This window comes from Mycetomoellerius zeteki, unplaced genomic scaffold (assembly GCF_001594055.1).
Source record: "Mycetomoellerius zeteki isolate Tzet28-1 unplaced genomic scaffold, Tzet1.0 scaffold241, whole genome shotgun sequence".
NCBI lineage: Eukaryota > Metazoa > Arthropoda > Insecta > Hymenoptera > Formicidae > Mycetomoellerius > Mycetomoellerius zeteki.
This window is the reverse complement of record NW_017257218.1, coordinates 302,394-322,149: the sequence shown is the minus strand read 5'-3', so window position 1 is coordinate 322,149 and position 19,756 is coordinate 302,394. Positions and strand designations below refer to the sequence as shown.

Here is a 19,756-nt window from a genome sequence, read left to right as displayed (position 1 = left end):
TGTGTGTGTGTGTGTGTGTGTACATATATACAGCATTATAAAAATAAATATCGCGTGCACCTTTTCAGTGCGCGGGGCCTCGAATTGATAAGGTACATACATGCTCTGCTTGATCCTTCTCCTCAAACAAGGCAACAATATCTCAATGACAAACGGCAATCAATAGTTACCGGCAATATTGCGGTTCTGCTTTCTTCGCTGCCCTAAGTGAGAAAGCTAAAGATAGATAGAGATAGAGATAGAGAAAGAAAGGGGGAGAGAGGGGGATGTACACATATGCTCTAAATCGATAATCTAAGTTTACTAATAAGTTATTGTGTATCAATTGTAAACTGTACGCACATCACACGTAAGCATGTAAATTAATTGTAAATGCGTCGCCAGGGCGCGGAAATTGAAATGATGTTACTTCGACGGTAATTTAGTTTCGCCGTGCTGCTCATAGTAAAATGCTTCGAACTGCACATTGTCGCATTTCGTTGTCGCGCATAAGTATGAAAATCATTCGGCTGTATCGATAATTAAAATTATCAAGATGTTACACTGATTCTTGTAGAAACCAAGAAACACACGAGTATTGAAACCGTCTGAAATCCGTCTAAAGCCAGGAATACAAAAATTGAAAGCCTGATGGGAAATAAAGACCCGTATATATATATTTATAGTCGATTCTTATTTCAAAACCGACTGGAATATTAGTGTGACGGCCGAACTTCAATGAAATTGTTGTTTTACTGATTAAATGCGACTTACACACATATACGATTTACGAGACATGGGCACATAATTTGATGCTCGATATGCAGACATCCTATTAGAAAGATGTTAATGTGCTGAAAAAGGTTTGAATTTGAAACTAGTTTCCCATTTAAAATTCTATCGGGATATATTGTAAAAAGAATGCATTATGTTATATCACTCCAATTGAGTCCAATTTGAATTCAGCATTAGTCGTTGTACCTTATGAGTTTCTTGACATCTTACTCCCGCTGATATAGATATATAATAAACATTTTGTTCGTTATTTCTTTCTCCGCGTCTCGGCGAAAGGACACTAACGTTAAGGGATTAAGGTCAGCGTGCGATTGAACAAGCATTGCAATGTGCAACGTCGGTCGGAATGCAAAATCCTTGTATTTGCATTTTTAAACGAGCGAGGCGGAGCAATACGAGACGTAAAATGTGAACGAGCTAAGTTTTAAAAATTCACCGCGTATAATCTTTAACCATAATCTTATAACCATAATAATATACAAAACATACTTCGCGTACGCATATCTGGAGCATGCAATATTTCAAATGCGTGCATCTGACATAAATATTTGGAAATACAAAATATCCTTTATTTTACACCGCATCAAATTGCTCAGAGCAATTTGTATTTTGGTCCATATTTTCAACAGCTTCCTGCGTTTGAAATATATTTTTACGCAATATTTTGATTTGTTCTGCCAATACTCGCGATAAATTTTTTTTTCAATGGCATTGCGTTACTTGTGTTTCTTTTTTCAACAAAAAATGTATCATTCGAGAAAGAAAACACATATCGAAACGACATTGCGCAACGCCTGATAAACGTCTCGCTAATAATTCGATTGAAGTGAATCTTCACACTGCAGATTGTGCAAGAATAGTTTTTGGTATTTATAACTGTATATAATTGCATGCTAGAATAATTACGATTAAGATTTTCATTTTTATATAGTTATTACTACTATAATATTAATAGTAATTGTATATTTTATTCTACATACTAAAAAGAACATATCGCTCATTTACTACAATGATAACATAACTGAAAGATTGTTATTTTTTTAATTGCTTGCAAAAAACAAACATAAAAAACATAAAAAGAGAAAGCGTGTTCTTTAAGGGAACATACTTTTATTATTCTATAATCAACTATAAAACTATAAAAAATATAACGCGTTGGCTTATTCACTGTAACATCATTATCGATTAGATAATCAACTATTACATTAAAATTGCATTGTAATTAATATTACAAAATTTTTATGATTCAAAATATCATTTTCTGGAAAACTTTGTTTCTTTGAGTTGTGTCGTTGTTTCAAATGAATATAATATGATTGTCTCCGAAAATTACTATAAAATTATAATCGTTTTTGAAAGAGAGAGAGAACAATCACTCTAAAAAATATCGATGTAGATTCAACACTATAAATGTATCTATATAATTTTATGTTGATGTTAATTAACATTAGGGATTATAAATCCGCACCATGATATTGTAGTAATATCAACATGATGAAAATTACATAAACACCACATGGCGTTAAATTCACCCCGATCTTTTTAAAGTGCATATATTCTTTTTGGTATATAGAATATTAGAAATAAAATTATTATTATTATTATTACAGCAGTAATAATGATAAAAATAGAATTTCTAATCATAATTATTTTACCATCCAATTATAATCACAAATACCGAACTTTTCGCTCAGTGCGAGACGTTGCGATTACGATACACTGCACAATTTGTAGCATATACATGTATATAATTATGATTACGAGCAAAAAGATTTCATTATCGAAATAAAACTAGCCTCCGTGACTAGCTACGAAAAAACGATGGAAAACCGACGTGCTAGTGCGCTTGATGACACGAAGCCATCGATCGTTACTTACTCGAATTCGCGTTCCGGTGTCGCGAACAATGGACCACCCGCGCCGATAGAAAACGAATATAAGAGCGCTATCGATTCCTTCGTACCATGACGATTCTTAAGGAGGATTTGAGTGCGATATTACGAGCAGCAATATATTACGCTATTATGAACTATGCGCGAGTCACACGAGATAACGCGCTTGTATTAAATTAGTAACTCATCTAAATCCGTCGCCTTGGTATAGTATTATCGTGACGATTAAATTGTTAAGAAGCCGGCGATAATTTTATTGCCCCCCATCGCCGAAAGTTTGCGATCTCCTTTTAATAAGGAGACAATCCTTTTAATCGCGTCATTGGTTTAAACCGTCACCTGATCGTTTCTTTCGATATTATCGCTTTAAGATAGTTAGCGTTTCTGCACTACGATTTTATAGCTGTTCATCAGTATATTTTGACTGATAATCGATGGAAGACATGTCTGTAAAACTCGCGTACTTTCATAATATCTTAAAACGAGTGGTGTGGCGAGAGCGTTGGCATTTATTGGCTACGTTTACACCGTGCGCTTAGTCCGCGACCTATACGATAGGTGTCTTTGTTTAATATACAGGATAAACAAGGACATCTATCGTATAGGCCGCGGCCTAAATGCACGGTATAAACGTAGCCATTAACACATGTAAGCTATATGTATATAAATTTCGTTTTCTTCATTTTAGATAAATGATTGGACCATTTTTTTGCGAGTTCTCTTTAGAATCATTGTCGACTTTTTAATATGCAGACGTAGAAAGACGCGTATTTTGTATTTAATAACAACGTCACGAAAATTACGTACATTTTACGAGCAAGAAAGTTATTCGCGAGTTTCGCGTATTAAAAATTACAAACGACCGTCTGCCAGTTAGTGAGAGAACAAAGATGATCAACAATTGGCCCCGTATTCCTTGTTGTCACTGGCAATGACGATATGAACAATAATTTTCTTTTCGGTGGTCGATTATACACGACCGACTCTTGTAATCGTTTGATTATGGTCAGATAGAATCATCTCGTAAAAATTATTTCCGTAATAACATATTTCGAATACAAGAAACGTTCAAGTTTCATGTTGGACCCGGCAACAATGAGTTGCCATGTTATTTTTATTTTACAATTACGTGATCGTTCATTGCAATTTTATCGTTTATCGGATCGAAAACACAATAATATTCTAAAAAGTCTACTTTTCAAAGCGACAGTTTCGTGACGACTAATAAACAATAAGCTGAAAAATGGAGCTTTTGGAATGTACGAATTTCCCGCAACTGCTTCCCGCAAACATTTAATTGGCTTTTCAAATAAATATCTATACTTATTGATAATAGTTCTCGATGAGAATGCTGAAAATTGTCTTTTTATTTTACTGTAAGCGAGAAGAGAAGAGAAGAAAAAGAGAGAGAGGGAGAGAGATAAATCTAAAAATATTCTTTATAGAAAACCAGTTTTTTATAATTTATAAAAGTTAATTTCACATTAAATTTTCTTCCAATAAAAGAATTTAAAACAAAATTTAAAAACATTTCTGTATACCATATGTCAAAATTTAAAAACTTTGCGAGCACGATTAAATATCCAAAGTGCAATATGTACTATATATATATATATATATATAAACGAGCAAATATATAGAGAAGAAGGTGGTATAATATACATTTACGGCTAATATAGACATCATGGTCCCTCTATCAACAATATATCTTTGCTATTATGTGGCGAATTCTAGTGATTACTTATGGAATTATTTGTTCAGTAGCTCGCCATTATAATATGATGCTAATATGCCAATACGCAATAATCAGCATTTATTATAACACATTTTTACTTTTAAACATTTCGAAACATTTTTAAGGTGCATTTTAGCATTTAATTATACATACTTCTTCATTTTTCTTAAACTCGAACGTATTATCGCACGAATATACGTATAGTGTTTTTTGTTATTTAACATTTTATTTGGCTGTAGGTATATATTTCGAGTTGCAAAGTTAAACAATAGTATGACATTTTGCTAATGTGGCCCTCTAAGCGTATTGATTGTTGATAACTTCCTTTTCGAAATTTTCAAATCGAAATCAGTATTCCATAAATCGATTGTAGTTGTATTGTTAATCTACAGTTTATGTCATACGTACTATAGATTTTTAGTACTGAGCAGCCTATATATACAGAAAAAGTTATGTGTACATATATACAATTCCATACACTCTACAATATTTTACTTTTCTGTTAATTTTTAAACCAAATATGGTTTTTTAAACAAAATCAATTTTATAAGTCTATTTTTGTGGAGAACCATACATTACCATCTTTGTTTTTTCTTTAGTCATTAGGCAGTGTCGTCATATTTTTATAAATAGTAATTCTAAGTAATAAATATTTCGTGCCTTTGAATCTAGAATCGATTGAACGACACTTTGATGAATGTAGTCGTTAAGTTTTAAACTTAAATATTGATTATTCACCAAGTTATTACATAAAATTTAAATGGGATGCCATAATATCACCTTCTCCTCTATTAAATGAAAAATGAAATATATAAAATTATATCAATAATAGATGCCATAATACATTGGAATAGTTAATATTTATTTTTTAATTTTCTTCAAATTTGACGACTTGAAAAAAGAATTAGTAAAATGAAAGAAAAAATTAATCAATAATAATGCTTACGTCATAAGCATGTTTATAATCTTTTTATTGTTAGAAATAAACAATAATAGAATTTCGCAACACTTAATAAAATGTCAAATATCATTGGTTTGCACGAATTTATTTTGTCATGTATTAATTAGATTTCCAATTGTATTAATTAGAAGTTCATTATTTCTATAAACTCCACAAAATGCATATAGAAATGCATAACAATTTTCAACGATCGTACCTGTATTTAGTTACCGCAAAAGAAAGATCACTATTAACGATATTAAACAGGATTATATTATGTGGAAAATAACGATGTAATTAATTTAAAGGTCTAGTGGAGAGAGAAAAATGTATCAAGAGAATATGTTCTGTATTATTGCACTCGTAATGTAAAAAGGGAACTTCGTTGTAGAAATTAAAACCAATAAAAGTATGGACAGTTTGTAACACATAACAGCTATACTCAATTAAAGATACTAGAAATCCGCTGTTCCATATCGCTAGCAATAATAATCTGAGTTACGTCTTGTAGACAATCCAAATTAAAACTGTATTTCCTAATACGCAGTTTATTGTTAGCAAGCTTGAGTTATGTTAAATTCGAGACATCCAATAACAATGCAAATCCAATAACAATGGTTGCTCTTCATTTTCCCACAAAATGCGTATGGTTCTTACGGGCTATTTCAGGCAGAATCCTCGAGATTTTTATTATGCATAAATGTAGATGCGTATGTATGTATGTGATTGAAAAACTAAAAAACAACAAAGAAGAAAATATAGATGGGAGTAAAGAGAGATTGGATTTAAAGTAAATAACGTTGTTATTATTATATAAATATTATGAATGAAAGGTCAAATATGTACGGATGTACAATGTTCACACATGTATATGCATTGTACATACATATACGTACATACGTACGGTGTGCAGTTGCGAGATCGTCAAATGTTGCGGAATTAATATTAACAGTTGCGAAAAAATTCCAGCGCGCGCATATCACAGCGAACTGAACTACGGCGCATGCAGCTCGATGCTCTGAGGCCGTTGAGGCGCACCTTAATGTATTTCCGTGTAATTTAGCTAATTGAAGTGGGCAACGACAGACAGGCACGATGCTAGAGGATTTACGCGGAATGCGGAAAGAACTAATAACCATATTATCTTGCAGAAGCATTGCACATATATTCGCCTGTATATAAATATGAAAGAGCCAAGTTGAAAAACAAACAGGATTCCACTCTTATTCACACTGAAGTATTAGTGTTATTGTTATTATACAATATTAAAATCCTTCTTTTACGCCTATAACTATAATAGTTGTAACAGTAGTCGGTATCTCTCTAATTCCTGATTAATGAATTCAAAGTGAGATTGCATTATTTTTCGATTTGCATCTTGTTTACCGACATGCCCTTATTGCAAAAGCTAAAATAATATCACTCTCTTACTTCAAAAGTAAACTCAGAAAATGTGATTTTCGAATTATTACTATGAATAAGTTAACCCTTTACATCATGATGGGAGACTCTCAGAGTCCCATCTTTTTCCATTTAATTTTTATTTTGATAAATTTCTTGATATCAAATACTGACTTTTTTTATTTTCGTAGTTTTTAGAACATAAATAAGTGTTTAAAAAAAGTAGGCAACTATAAATTTTTATTTGCGTAATTACTATAATTAAACAAGTAGTCATAATTTGTGCTTTTTTAAAAATATATTTTCCACTAAACTATGTTATCAAAACGACAATTTAGATATTCATTTGGGACATCCTAAGGTATTTTTCAGAATTTTTTTCAGCTTCTTTTCGGTACATTGTTTGTTTTGTCATAAATTGACAATCTTTGAAAAAATATGGAAAGATCGATATTTTCTACTGTAAATCCAAATAAATAGTTTTAATATCTCTTATAATGATGTTTTAGAGGTTTTTTTGAATCACTGAATTCTAATCTGATGTTAAAAATTGCAAATTTTAAAATCCAAAATGGCGGAACCGCAATGATGGATCAAAAACGAAAAAATAGACTTATTATTTTAAAACTTAGTTTATGGGTATTCTGTGGTTGCTATATTTGAATCTGAGGTCATTATTAAATAAAACCTGTTTTTTAATAAATAATTTATTTTTATAAATTATTAAATACAAAATATTTTACTAAAAATTAATTGAATTATTGGTCCACCATTGGATCGACCATTGAATTAAAAAATTTTTATTTCTGATTCAGTGACCCAAAAAATCGCCGGGTGCAAAGTTTCAAAAAGATCGATCTCATACAAAAATTTATGATACAAAGGGTTAACATATCTCAGTCATCAAAAGTAAACTAATTTAACTTTATAAAAAATCGTCACAACTCGAAAAAGGGCTAATCTTTGAGAGTTATGAAACGAAAATGACGAAAGTGACATTTGATCATGTTAAGAATATACTTATTCTTTTTACCGGCGTTATCTAATTAGTCAATAATTTTTAGTCAAGTTGAAAAATACATATTTTCTCTCCTTTTTTAAAAAAACTTAATATTTTTAAACAATTAATTATTAAATTAGGTTCCAGAGAATAAATCAAATAAATGTATACTTAATGCCTATCAAAGCCCCCCCAACACAAATTGGTAAAGAGCGTGTAATGAATGAACTTTTACACATCTCTAACAACTTGTGTTGGCTTTGATAGGCATTATACATTTATTTGAAACAACAAGACCTTTTGAAACAACATGATGAATTTGAACCAATAAGAATAAATCTAATTAAATAAAAGAATTCCTATATTCGGTCAAAGCGAATATAAGAATTCTCTTATTATTATATGTAATTAAGTTTATTTTCATCAGTCCAAATTCGTATCATATTGTTTATCACGCGTCTCATTGAAACATATGACGTTCGTTTACTAGTTATTGGTTATTGCGACAAATATTGCCGAAGTCTCTTTGAACTGGTATAACGCTCGTCCTGGAAAGTTGGGAGTTCTAAGTTCAAACCGTGACTAAGGCAATATTTTGCTGCAATAAAATTATTTGTAGATTCAAAATTTTTATTAACATCTAACTACCGATTAATATCCTATTATTTACATAAAGAATTATTAAATTGCTTGTCAATTGAATAAGTGATATTACTATTCGGGTTCTGCTCATGATTGCGTTTCAAGACCGAAAAAGATTTCGGCCCACAGATTGCAGAGTCAAATATGTATATAAATTCACACAGAAATATTTAAGTACTAAGATCCGCTTTAACAGAATATAAAAATTCTCTTATTTAATTAGATTTAATATTTTTAGTTGTGGGTCACTTTTCAAGTAAAGAAATAATATAATTTGAAATATTGAATATTAAAAAAAGAACAACTCCATATTCCGCAAAATATTAGATATCTGTAACCTAAAGAATGTGTAACTTTAATCATAATTTGTGTACTACATTAGTCATTCTTAAAATTCAATGCCGATCAATTGCGAATTAAAGATTAAAATTCAGCCAATTAGAACAAAAAGGATTAAAATTGAAATTATCTGATCAATCGGTTTCTAATTTCTAAATCGCAATCCTCAGTCTCTAATGCGTAGCGTGACACGGGTTTTAGTGTGACAAGTCTTGCGCCGGATAGACGTTTCTTTTTTGTTCAAACTCGTTCGCGAATGCAAACTCAGCGTAAATCGATTCTTTCCCGGTAATTCTTTCCACACTGCAAATCCCGATGTCGATCGATCGCCGGTATCAAGATCGTTAAGACATTAATTGCTTGTCGCGACGACCTTTTCCGACGGCCGCGGCGATACGATTCGCCTGCTGGCGCCTCGTTATGTTGCATTTCGCTGCCGATATCAGAACTTTTTAATTCAGAGAACGACAATCGCGATGGCCGGGAAGGCGACCCACTTATCTTTCACAACCTCGCGTATTTTACGACGCATATGTTGCATCGTTTAACTCTCGGACAGCTGCGCATTTCCACGTTTCGCGGTTGATCGTATAACGCAACAGGAGCTTATATGATTTAAGTTCTTATGTAATGAGAAAATGTAATACTCAATTATACGAAGTAAATATTTTCAAATAAAGGGAAATTGCTCGCGTTTGTTATTAATATAAACACGAGGTATCATCGTTCATTATAAACTGATATTCACGTGGTTCGTATGCGACTAAAGACTTATACGTAAAAGGTTCTCAGCTATAGATCATTGATTTACGCTGTTCGTTGCATTTGTTCTTATCTCTTGAATCTTTAATCGCTTTAATAAGATATTCGATTTGATCGATCCTTTTATTAGAAGCAAATCATTCTGGATCTACGATTCTGCTTAGAATCGCGTTCCTATACTTTCTAGCGTTGCTAGTTTCTTTGACCCAAATACGATGATCAGAGATATGTGCAATTAAATAAAAATTTAAAATATTTCAGCTCCTTTTAAATTAAATAAAATTGTTCACAGTAAATACAAAGCAAGATGATATTAAAATAAATGATAATAAAATGATTATTAAAATCATGTTCTTAATAACTTTAATTTTAATAGATTTATATTAGTATAATTCTTATGCCATAAATTTTTAAATATTTCAATGCAAAGAATTTACAAATAACTTTATTAAATATCTACAAACAAATAAATAAAATAAAAAAATTTTAATATTCCATGACAAATACGAATTGTATAAATCGTCATATAGGTTGCGTTTTGATATTCACTGCCAGTACTGAAAATCTGTAAAGCAATAGATTTTATAATACTGGTAGTGAATATCAACACATAGCTATAGTCAGTTTAAAAAAATTTCAACTTTTCTAAAAATAAATTACATCTGAAAGGACCTAGCGGAATAAGTAAAAATGCCCCCACGGCTTTTAGAGTTAATCTTTTTTTCTAAGGTTACTCATATAAAAAGATGCTTACATATCAAATTTTAGGTTTTTATATGGAGACCTGATCAAATTAGAGAGGGAAAAAACGATTTTTTACAAATTTATGAATTTAATTTAGTAAAAATTCAATTAAAATTATGAAAAAATTCTGAAAAATTGGTACTCTGAAATACTGATGAGAATTTTTTAAAAATCTTTTTTAATGCGAATTTCAATTCTGAAAAAAATAAAAATAATTTTTAAATATTTTTTTCACCCCGATTCCGTTGGTTGACCACTTTAAAAAAATTTCATGTCAATTTCTGTTCAAAAAACTGTCTAAAAAATATATATTTTTTAGATTTTTTCAAAAGATGGGCCACATTGAGAAAAATTAAATTATATTTTTTCGTTAATTTGATGAAATAATGAGCAACACAAACCGTTTTTATCAGCTCGCTAATATTTTATTCATCTATAATTCTTATCTATTCTCTCTCTCTTCATATTAAAATATTTTGATGAACACAAATTGAAAGTGATATTCTCATTTTTCAATCATTGGGTTGAAAGGCAGTTATTTTTATTTAATTAATTACGAATTACATTTATACGTTAGACTATCGTTTTTAAAAAATAAGGGGGAGGGGCTATTATATCTAGATCAACTTGCTTCATACCGCCGATGAAGAGTTCTGTGATACCCGAAACGTTCGATTTTACATTTAATGTTAAAGTGAATTTATTTTGAACAAATTAGAATTTTTGCTCGTTCACAATTATTGGCCTTTTATTAATTATTGTAATTACATTTATATTCTGACACAGTTATCATATATTATATTAATGTATCATACAGGATGGCCCACATAAAGTGTTACAAGCTAATGACTCTAAAAATATTTGTCCTATTAAAAAGTTGTTTATGAGAAAGTTTCATATATTCGAGGGGCCTTTCTAACTACGTAAACAAAAATCCACCCCATCCCCCCTTGAAGAGGAGCGGAGGATAACTTCAAAGTTTCAAATGGGACCCCCTGTAAAATGTTACATATTTGAACTCTATGGGGAAAAACAAATAAACTTTGTCTGAAACATTTCTTTAGAAAATGCTCCCATCAAAAGTTATAAACATTTAAACTTTAATGTAGAGTGCATTGAAATTAATGATAAATTAAATAAGACTCATAGTTTTTCTGTTATTTTTATTTTATTAAATGTTCGAACTGTTGACTATTAACATCTAAATACTTATTAATTCTTTTTACAAAACTTTGCCTAACTCTAAACAACATTTCTGGATTCACCTTAGTAAATGTTGCTTCATCAGAAAAAAGAATATTTTGCAAAAATGAATCATTTATCATGGCATCACGCATCCACTCGCAAAATATTACACGATGTTCATAATCAGTTTCCTAATGATAAATTAAATAAGACTCATAGTTTTTCTGTTATTTTTATTTTATTAAATGTTCGAACTGTTGACTATTAACATCTAAATACTTATTAATTCTTTTTACAAAACTTTGCCTAACTCTAAACAACATTTCTGGATTCACCTTAGTAAATGTTGCTTCATCAGAAAAAAGAATATTTTGCAAAAATGAATCATTTATCATGGCATCACGCATCCACTCGCAAAATATTACACGATGTTCATAATCAGTTTCCTGAGTCAAAATCAAACGATGCGGATGAAATTTTTATTTTTTCAAAATCCGCTGTATTGAAGATCGTCCAGATGTGTTTGCTAATTCGCGTTGACTGACATATGGATTTACTTCAACTGCAGCGAGAATATTAGCACAATTATCATTATTAACTATTAGATTTGCTTTTTGTCTTTTAATTGCACTTAATTGACCATGTACATGCAAACGATTTTCTAAACGAAGAAATGCCATATGCGATTTTTGAATATTATAACGTTCTAAAAATAACTGTGCTGCACGTCAATAATTTTTCTCACATTCTCCCAGAATTAACAAAATATTAACTTCCTCAAAATGAGCCATAATTTTCGAACTTGATAGCATGAAAACCAGCTCATAATAACTAAATACTGTAGATCTGTATTTACGTTTCCCAATAAAGGTGTGTATTTATGTTTCTTTTGGTTAACATCAAGGCCGTTTTCGTTTTCATTGTATCGTGAACACAACTTTGTGTCAATGGAGTTCAATCATGAATAAAATGCCTAAAAGTTTAAATGTTTATAATTTTTAATAGGAGTATTTTCCAAAGAAATGTTTCAGACTAAGTTTACTTGTTTTTCCCCGTAGAATCCAAATATATAACATTTTAGGGGGTCCCATTTGAAACTTTGAAGTTACCCTCCGCCTCTCTTCAAGGGAGGGGGAGCAGGAGTGGATTTTTGTTTACGTAGTTAGAAAGACCCGTCGAATATATAAAACTTTTTCATAAACAACTTTTTGATAGGACAAATATTTTTAAAATTATTAGCTTGTAACACTTTACGTGGGCCATCCTGTATGATATATTAGTATAATATATAATAACTGTGTTAGAATATAAATGTAATTACAATAATTAATAAAAGGCCAATAATTGTGAACAAGCAAAAATTCTAATTTGTTCAAAATAAATTCACTTTAACATTAAATGTAAAATCGAACGTTTCGGGTATCACAGAACTCTTCATCGGCGGTATGAAGCAAGTTGATCTAGATATAATAGCCTCTCCCCTTATTTTTTAAAAACGATAGTTTAACGTATAAATGTAATTCGTAATTAATTAAATAAAAATAACTGCCTTTCAACCCAATGATTGAAAAATGAGGATATCAGCTTTTAATTTGTGTTTATCAAAATATTTTAATATGGAGAGAGAGAGAATAGATAAGAATTATAGATAAATAAAGTATTAAAGAACTGATAAAAACGGTTTATGTTGCTCATTATTTCATCAAATTAACGAAAAAATATAATTTATAATAATTTTTCTCAATGTGGCCCACCTTTTGAAAAAATCTAAAAAATATATATTTTTTTAGACAGTTGTGTGTGTTGTGTGTTGAACAGAAATTGATATGAAATTTTTTTAAGATGGTCAATCAACGGAATCGGGATGAAAAAAATGTTTAAAAGTTATTTTTAGTTTTTTCAGAATTGAAATTCGCATTGAAAAAGATTTAAAAAGAATCCTCATTAGTGTTTTGGGGTAACCAATTTTTCAGAATTTTTGTAGAATTTTATTTGAATTTTTACTAAATTAAATTCGAAAATTTGTAAAAAATCGTTTTTTCGCTCTAACTTGATCAGGTCTCCATATAGAAACTTAAAATTTGATATGTAAGCGTCTTTTTATATGAGTAACCTTAAAAAAAAGTCAACTCTAAAAGCCGTGGGGGCATTTTTACCGTATTTATTCCGCTAGGTCCTTTGTATAACCTTATCTCTTGTCTTTTTCTTCTTCCATATTTTGCTTAATATGCAAACTTGATTTATTCAACATATCGAATTCCTTGCCAAACGTTGAATGCGCCGCGTAAATCACCGTATCAACAATGAAAAATATTTGAGGATCACTGTTTAAACGAATATTAGAGGAACTACAATCAATTTGCCCGTATTGCTATTTTTATCTCTGAATCCGGTATATACAAGATTTTATATACACGCACATACATGTATGTATAATCAAAATTGCTGAGCGCGAAGGGGTCAACAAGCCATCCTATTCGCTGAAATATAGTTGAAGATCGTGCGTCAATTCCTGCTTTAATTCGATGAAAAGTTCCATTTCGTACAAAATTGCAATGCAAAGCATCTATACATAAATACAATATAATAACCGCGCGCGTATTTTGCTACAATGGAAACTGTGGTACAGAGCGATACAATGTATAGGCGCGCGTATTTATGCTCCTCTACAATTATGCGCCTTTTCTTTTTACGGAACAGATCTTTTCTTTTTACGGAGCGCTGTTTCGTCATTAAGCTGCGACAACGAAACCACGAGCGAACGTGATAAAGATCGATACGATTCCCTTTCTCCTTACATACGATTCCTGTTATGTACCGCGCGCGATAACGAGTTCGCCAGTAGTAATCTACGCTGATTGCTGCCTTCGGGGTGTCACGTTTCACTTTATTTCACAGGCGTTTTAGTTTACGACTTCTTCGGGCGCGAATTTATTTTTCGCGTTAACGACACCTACGCTCTTCGTAAGATACGCGCCAAGCCAATCTTCTACGGTCTATATTTACGCTTTATGGTAATCACAAAGATTGTACGCTTACTTCGGAATTAAAAACATTTTATCACTTACTGTACGGAATTTATAGAAGCTATGAAAAGTTCCAATGATCAATCTCTTTAACATTTGATTAGATAGCAAGAGAAAACGCTAACTTGACGGATCTAGTTTTCACAGCACACAAATCAGGAGACAATTGAAAAATCAGCAAACAGTAGGACATAAGCTAGGACTAGTTTAATCCGTAATCGGAATATAACGTTAAAATTTCCAAATCGCACGCGAGAGCGAAATAAAAAGATTCATGTAGCATTGATCGTAAGCCGCGCCGCATGCCTCGTCAGAAATATCAAAAATTACCTCGTCCACAGAGAGCTAACAACGCTGCAACGTAGAGAAAACGTTAGCAGCCAGGAAGGTCGCTACTTTGTTACAAAGCGATACGCACGTGCCTCCTCTTCTGTCGCGAGAAGTTGAGTATGGAGCGGTCGATACTTGGCCTTTTCTCTGAGTTTCACGAGAGTTGCCTCGTATTTGAAAACTGCTCCGAAGCGTAAGACGTTTCCATGGAAGTCCAGCACTCGCTGCTCCCAGATCATTCTGGGAATTGAGACGATCGGTACCGACACGATTGCGCCGAAGCGGATGGTCCCCTCAAAACTCTTTTACAGAACGTGCAGATTCTCACAACTCTTTGACTTGCTGTCGCGCGCCCAGACCTTGTCAAGCAAATTGCGCACCTTCAGGCTGGTGCTGGTCCGACTGCCGCGATATTTCTTAGGCGAGTTGTTCTCCGAGCACGAACCCAACGGCGACTTGCTGCGGTTCTTCCGCGATCTTTTACGGAACATCTCTCTAGTCCTCTCGGGATTCTCCAGCTTCAGGCGAATTTGCGTCAGCAGACCGACCAGTAACTCATCGACGTTGTGATTAATTCCGACGGATGTTTCGATGAATTTACAATCGTAAGACGTTGCCATGGATTTGCCCTCTGTAACGATAAAATCGATTAAATTCGAAATGGTATTGCGCGCTCGAAAAATCTTTCGCGAGTGAACAGGTAATATATATATACCGCACATATACAGTGGCGTGCAAAAGTTTCCGGCCAGTGACATTTTGTACTCTAATTCATAGGAAAAAAGCTCGATAAAATTTTAATCATTATTAGGTGTTGGTACAAGATGTTGGTAACGAAATAATGTAAAGAAAGAATATTGTTTATGTTTATGAACATTTTTATTATTATAATTGTCATATTTACATGTGCAAAAGTTTCCGGCCACTATGTACTACGAGAAACATTATTAGTTCAAACAATTTATAATGCACTTCAGTTAGTTTAAATTATATTTCAATATCAATATTTTGTGGCCATACCCTTTGCAGCGATAACAACGGCACAACGATGTGGCATCGACTCGATTAGTCGATTAATGCAATCAGGCGAAATTTTATTCCATATGGAATAAAATTATTGAAATCGTTGAAAGAAGAATATTCTTCTTTCAACGATTTCAATAAAGCGGTCTTATTTGAATGTGTATGCTTCCGAACTTGACGATCTAACTGTTCCCATAAATGTTCTATCGGGTTCAAGTCCGGTGTTTGAGATGGCCAGCTTAAAACTTTTACATTTGCATCTGAAAACCACTTCTTTAACAACTTAGATGTGTGTTTTGGGTCGTTATCCTGCTGAAATATCCAATTCTGTGGCATTGTTTTTCCAGAATATGTTAACAAATGTTGTTCTAAAATGTCCTTGTAAATAGTAGCGTTCATACACCCGTTGATCTCTACAAGTGGACCGACTCCTTGTGAAAAGAGAAAACTCCCCAAACCATCACGCTTCCTCCACCGTGCTTTACAGTAGGAATTTAATATCGAATGTCATTTCTGGTACCAATAGGACGTCGAATATGCTGTCTTCCATCACTTCCAAAAAACTTAGATTCGTCTGAGAAAGTTACTCTTTTCCAATCTTCGACTGTCCAATTTATGTGATCTTTGGTAAACTGTAAACTTTTGGCCTTCTTATTCTTTTTACTGATAAATGGCTTTTTAATACCTATACGGCTAAAAAGTCCTACATCATGTAGCCTTCGTGTCACAGTACTACGGCTAACATCGGTAAGGTTTTCATCATGTAGTTCATGTGCAATTTCGGCAGCAGTTTTCTTGACATCCGCAGTTGATTTCCATTTAATGACACGATCTATTTTTTTAGATGTTTTTCGTGGCCTTTCACTACGCGGAAGATCTTTTAATCCATATCCAGCACGATATTTAGCAATAATATCATTCACGATTGATTTACCTATCGATAGTAATGAAGCGATCTGACGAAAAGACTTTCCATTTTTTATTCTCTCGCGAATTTGAATTTGCGTATGCCGAGCCATGGTTACGCCTTAACGACTTCCTACGAATTAAGTATAATCATTGAACGCGATATTGTATGTAAACAAACCATTAGAGTCCTACACTGAAAAAAAAGATTGTCTGCTGCAGCAAATTAAATGGTAAAATATGGCATAACATTTTTAATTGGCTCCAGCAGCCAACTTTTGATTGCATTAGCCTATCCATAATGTCAGTATAGGATTTCGATAGGCTAATGCAACCAAAAATTGCATATTTACTATCTAATTTGCTGCAGCAACCATCTTTTTTTTTAGTGTACTGTAAGTCAAATATATTCAGTGGCCGGAAACTTTTGCACATGTAAATATGACAATTATAATAATAAAAATGTTTATAAACATAAACAATATTCTTTCTTTACATTATTTCGTTACCAACATCTTGTACCAACACCTAATAATAATTAAAATTTTATCAGGCTTTTTTCCTATAAATTACACTGTTAAATCTATAGTGTCAAATTTAACTTAACGTGAGTCGCCACTGCTCCTACTAAATATATCGTTATTTTTTATCAAAACGATAGTTAAATTTGACACTGTATCGTGTCAATTTGACACTGTATAATATCAAATATAACCATTGTTTTAGTATAAAATAACGATATGATTGAGTAGGAGCAGTAGCGACTCACGTTAAGTTAAATTTGACACTATAGATTTAACAGTGTAGAGTACAAAATGTCACTGGCCGGAAACTTTTGCACGCCACTGTATATTAAAAATGCGGAATAGAGTATACACATAATCCGATAATCTCGCAACTTTAAATTATATAAAATGTGCTGTAGAGGATCTTTATGAGTTATATTATCATATGAAACCCAAGCCGAAGTTGTAAAAATTAAGAATTTATAATAAAACTTAATAACGTTTCTTATTATTTTTTTCTACTTGCATCGGACTCCTCTATAAATAAATAAATTCATTGCAATCCTGATACTATATTATTCAATTCTAGTTACAAAATATATCATTAAAGCATCATACGATATGTTGTCGGACATGTTGCGGACAGATGCAGTATTATAGAAATAAATGCATAATTGCGAAAAAGATGCTATTATAATCTAGTGACGTTTAACAATACAGAGAAAGCGTATTCTATGCATCGCGTCCGCCGGGGAGGAGAGGGAAAAGGAGAGGGAGGGGGTTAAATGGCTTTTCCCCGCTCTACTGTCCTCGGAGAATTTGCATCGGAGCAGACCGAGATGCTGCGTCAGTACATTTACGTACGATGCGTTATCTACGATCGCCCTACATCAGCATTTCACCCTAAATGCCACCCAAATGATAGATAGACACCTCGTTTCTTGAGCACGTTCCTAATCGCGCAGCGATTTCCATTTTCGCGTGTCTCCGCGAACTATTCGATTTGGGATAAGTAACTATGGAGAAAGAAAAAGGAAATATATATGTATATATATCATGATTATCTGGGCCTAAAAAATTACCTTCGGTCGACACCAGTCGACTGCGAACGAGATCGACCTTGTTCCCTACGAGGATAACCGCTCTCGCGGATACGTGATCACTCCGCCATAAGGATTGGAGAACCTCCTCGGCGACGCGCACCGACGCCCGATCGGTCGTAGAATAAACGACACAGTATGCGTGCGGTTCGTAAGTCGAGATGCAATTTTCCGGCTGTAAACATTAATCATAACGGAAATAGATTAACACTAATGACCACAATCGAGTTTATTTGCCACCATTTCCAATTTATGAAACATATTATTTGGTCGGCACATATGAAACAGCAGTTTCGCATCGATATTTTTTTTGGATAATGTATTAATTACACGACAAATTAATTATACTAATTAAATCAAATTTTAATTGCATTATATTTTCATAGCAAAAAGTCAATTCAGCGATTCTAACTTTTATACAAAAAAGTTTCTTTCGTTGTTGCGTTAATCTTAAAATATGTAAAACCCGTGTACGCGGACGTAGAATAATCTATTTTTTTAAAACTTCAAACACGCGATACAATTTTCCGAATGTACATAAATATTATTATTAATCATGACGAATATTAACATTAACGGTAATAATGAATTGCCTGGTAGTCTTTATTTTCGATTTATGATATCTATTTTTGTTAACATGAAACAGTTTCATGTTAACAAAATTCAGGTAAAAATCACGTAATTTTCAGAGAAATTAATTAATATAATTATTTCATTTTTTAGTTGCATTAACTTTAATATTACATATAAAAAGTCTTTCTTTTGCATTTTAAACCATATCCTATCAATCCAATTCATCCAATGAATCAAATATAAAAGCACCTATCATATTTCACATTAAATTTTCCCATCCTACAAATAATGTAATATTTTTTTATTTTCTTTCAACGAAGAGCCAAGATTTTCCTTCAGTTAAATGTATTATAAAGAAGAACGCATCTTTTGTATGATAAAAAAATTTATATTATAAAAGAAAATTTTTGTAAAACAAGGCATTATGAAGGTGAGCTTGAGAAGTCTGCTATTACACTTTAGGCATAACTTTTATATGTATACCTACATATAAAAGGAATATTATATATCTATAGATTCCTTGTAGCGTATAATTATGGTGATGGCAGAAACAGCCACAAAGAACAAAATCAGACAAAAGAGTTGAAATAAAATTTATTTTATAGTATAAAATTATAATTAATGATCTTTAAATATTTTTTAAGTCTTCTTGTTCTGATCATTAATAATGCCGATGAGTCGAAAGAAAAAAATCTTTCAGTATATATAAATAAATATATACATATCTATATGTATATATATATCCCGGGAAAAAATGGTCTATGCATGATTACACATGAACATATAAAATCATGCGTTAAATAATGTATAATTTTGAATGCTTTGTTTAATAAAAATTGAAACTTGAGCGAAAACAAGGAAAAAAATAGAAATCTGTT

The 19,756-nt window shown here is 32.0% G+C and overlaps 1 protein-coding gene across 1 annotated transcript in view; it reads right to left on the bottom strand.

Annotated features, from left to right (window-relative positions):
- Positions 1 to 15,075: 15,075 nt before the first annotated feature.
- LOC108723455 (uncharacterized) overlaps positions 15,076 to 19,756 on the bottom strand; it is a 28,417-nt gene continuing 23,736 nt past the window's right edge. The window contains exons 9-10 of the mRNA XM_018449236.1: positions 18,288 to 18,480; positions 15,076 to 15,401 (exon numbers count right to left, since the gene is read on the bottom strand). Coding sequence (XP_018304738.1) covers positions 15,076 to 15,401; positions 18,288 to 18,480 — 519 coding nt within the window. The remainder of the gene's footprint in view (positions 15,402 to 18,287; positions 18,481 to 19,756) is intronic.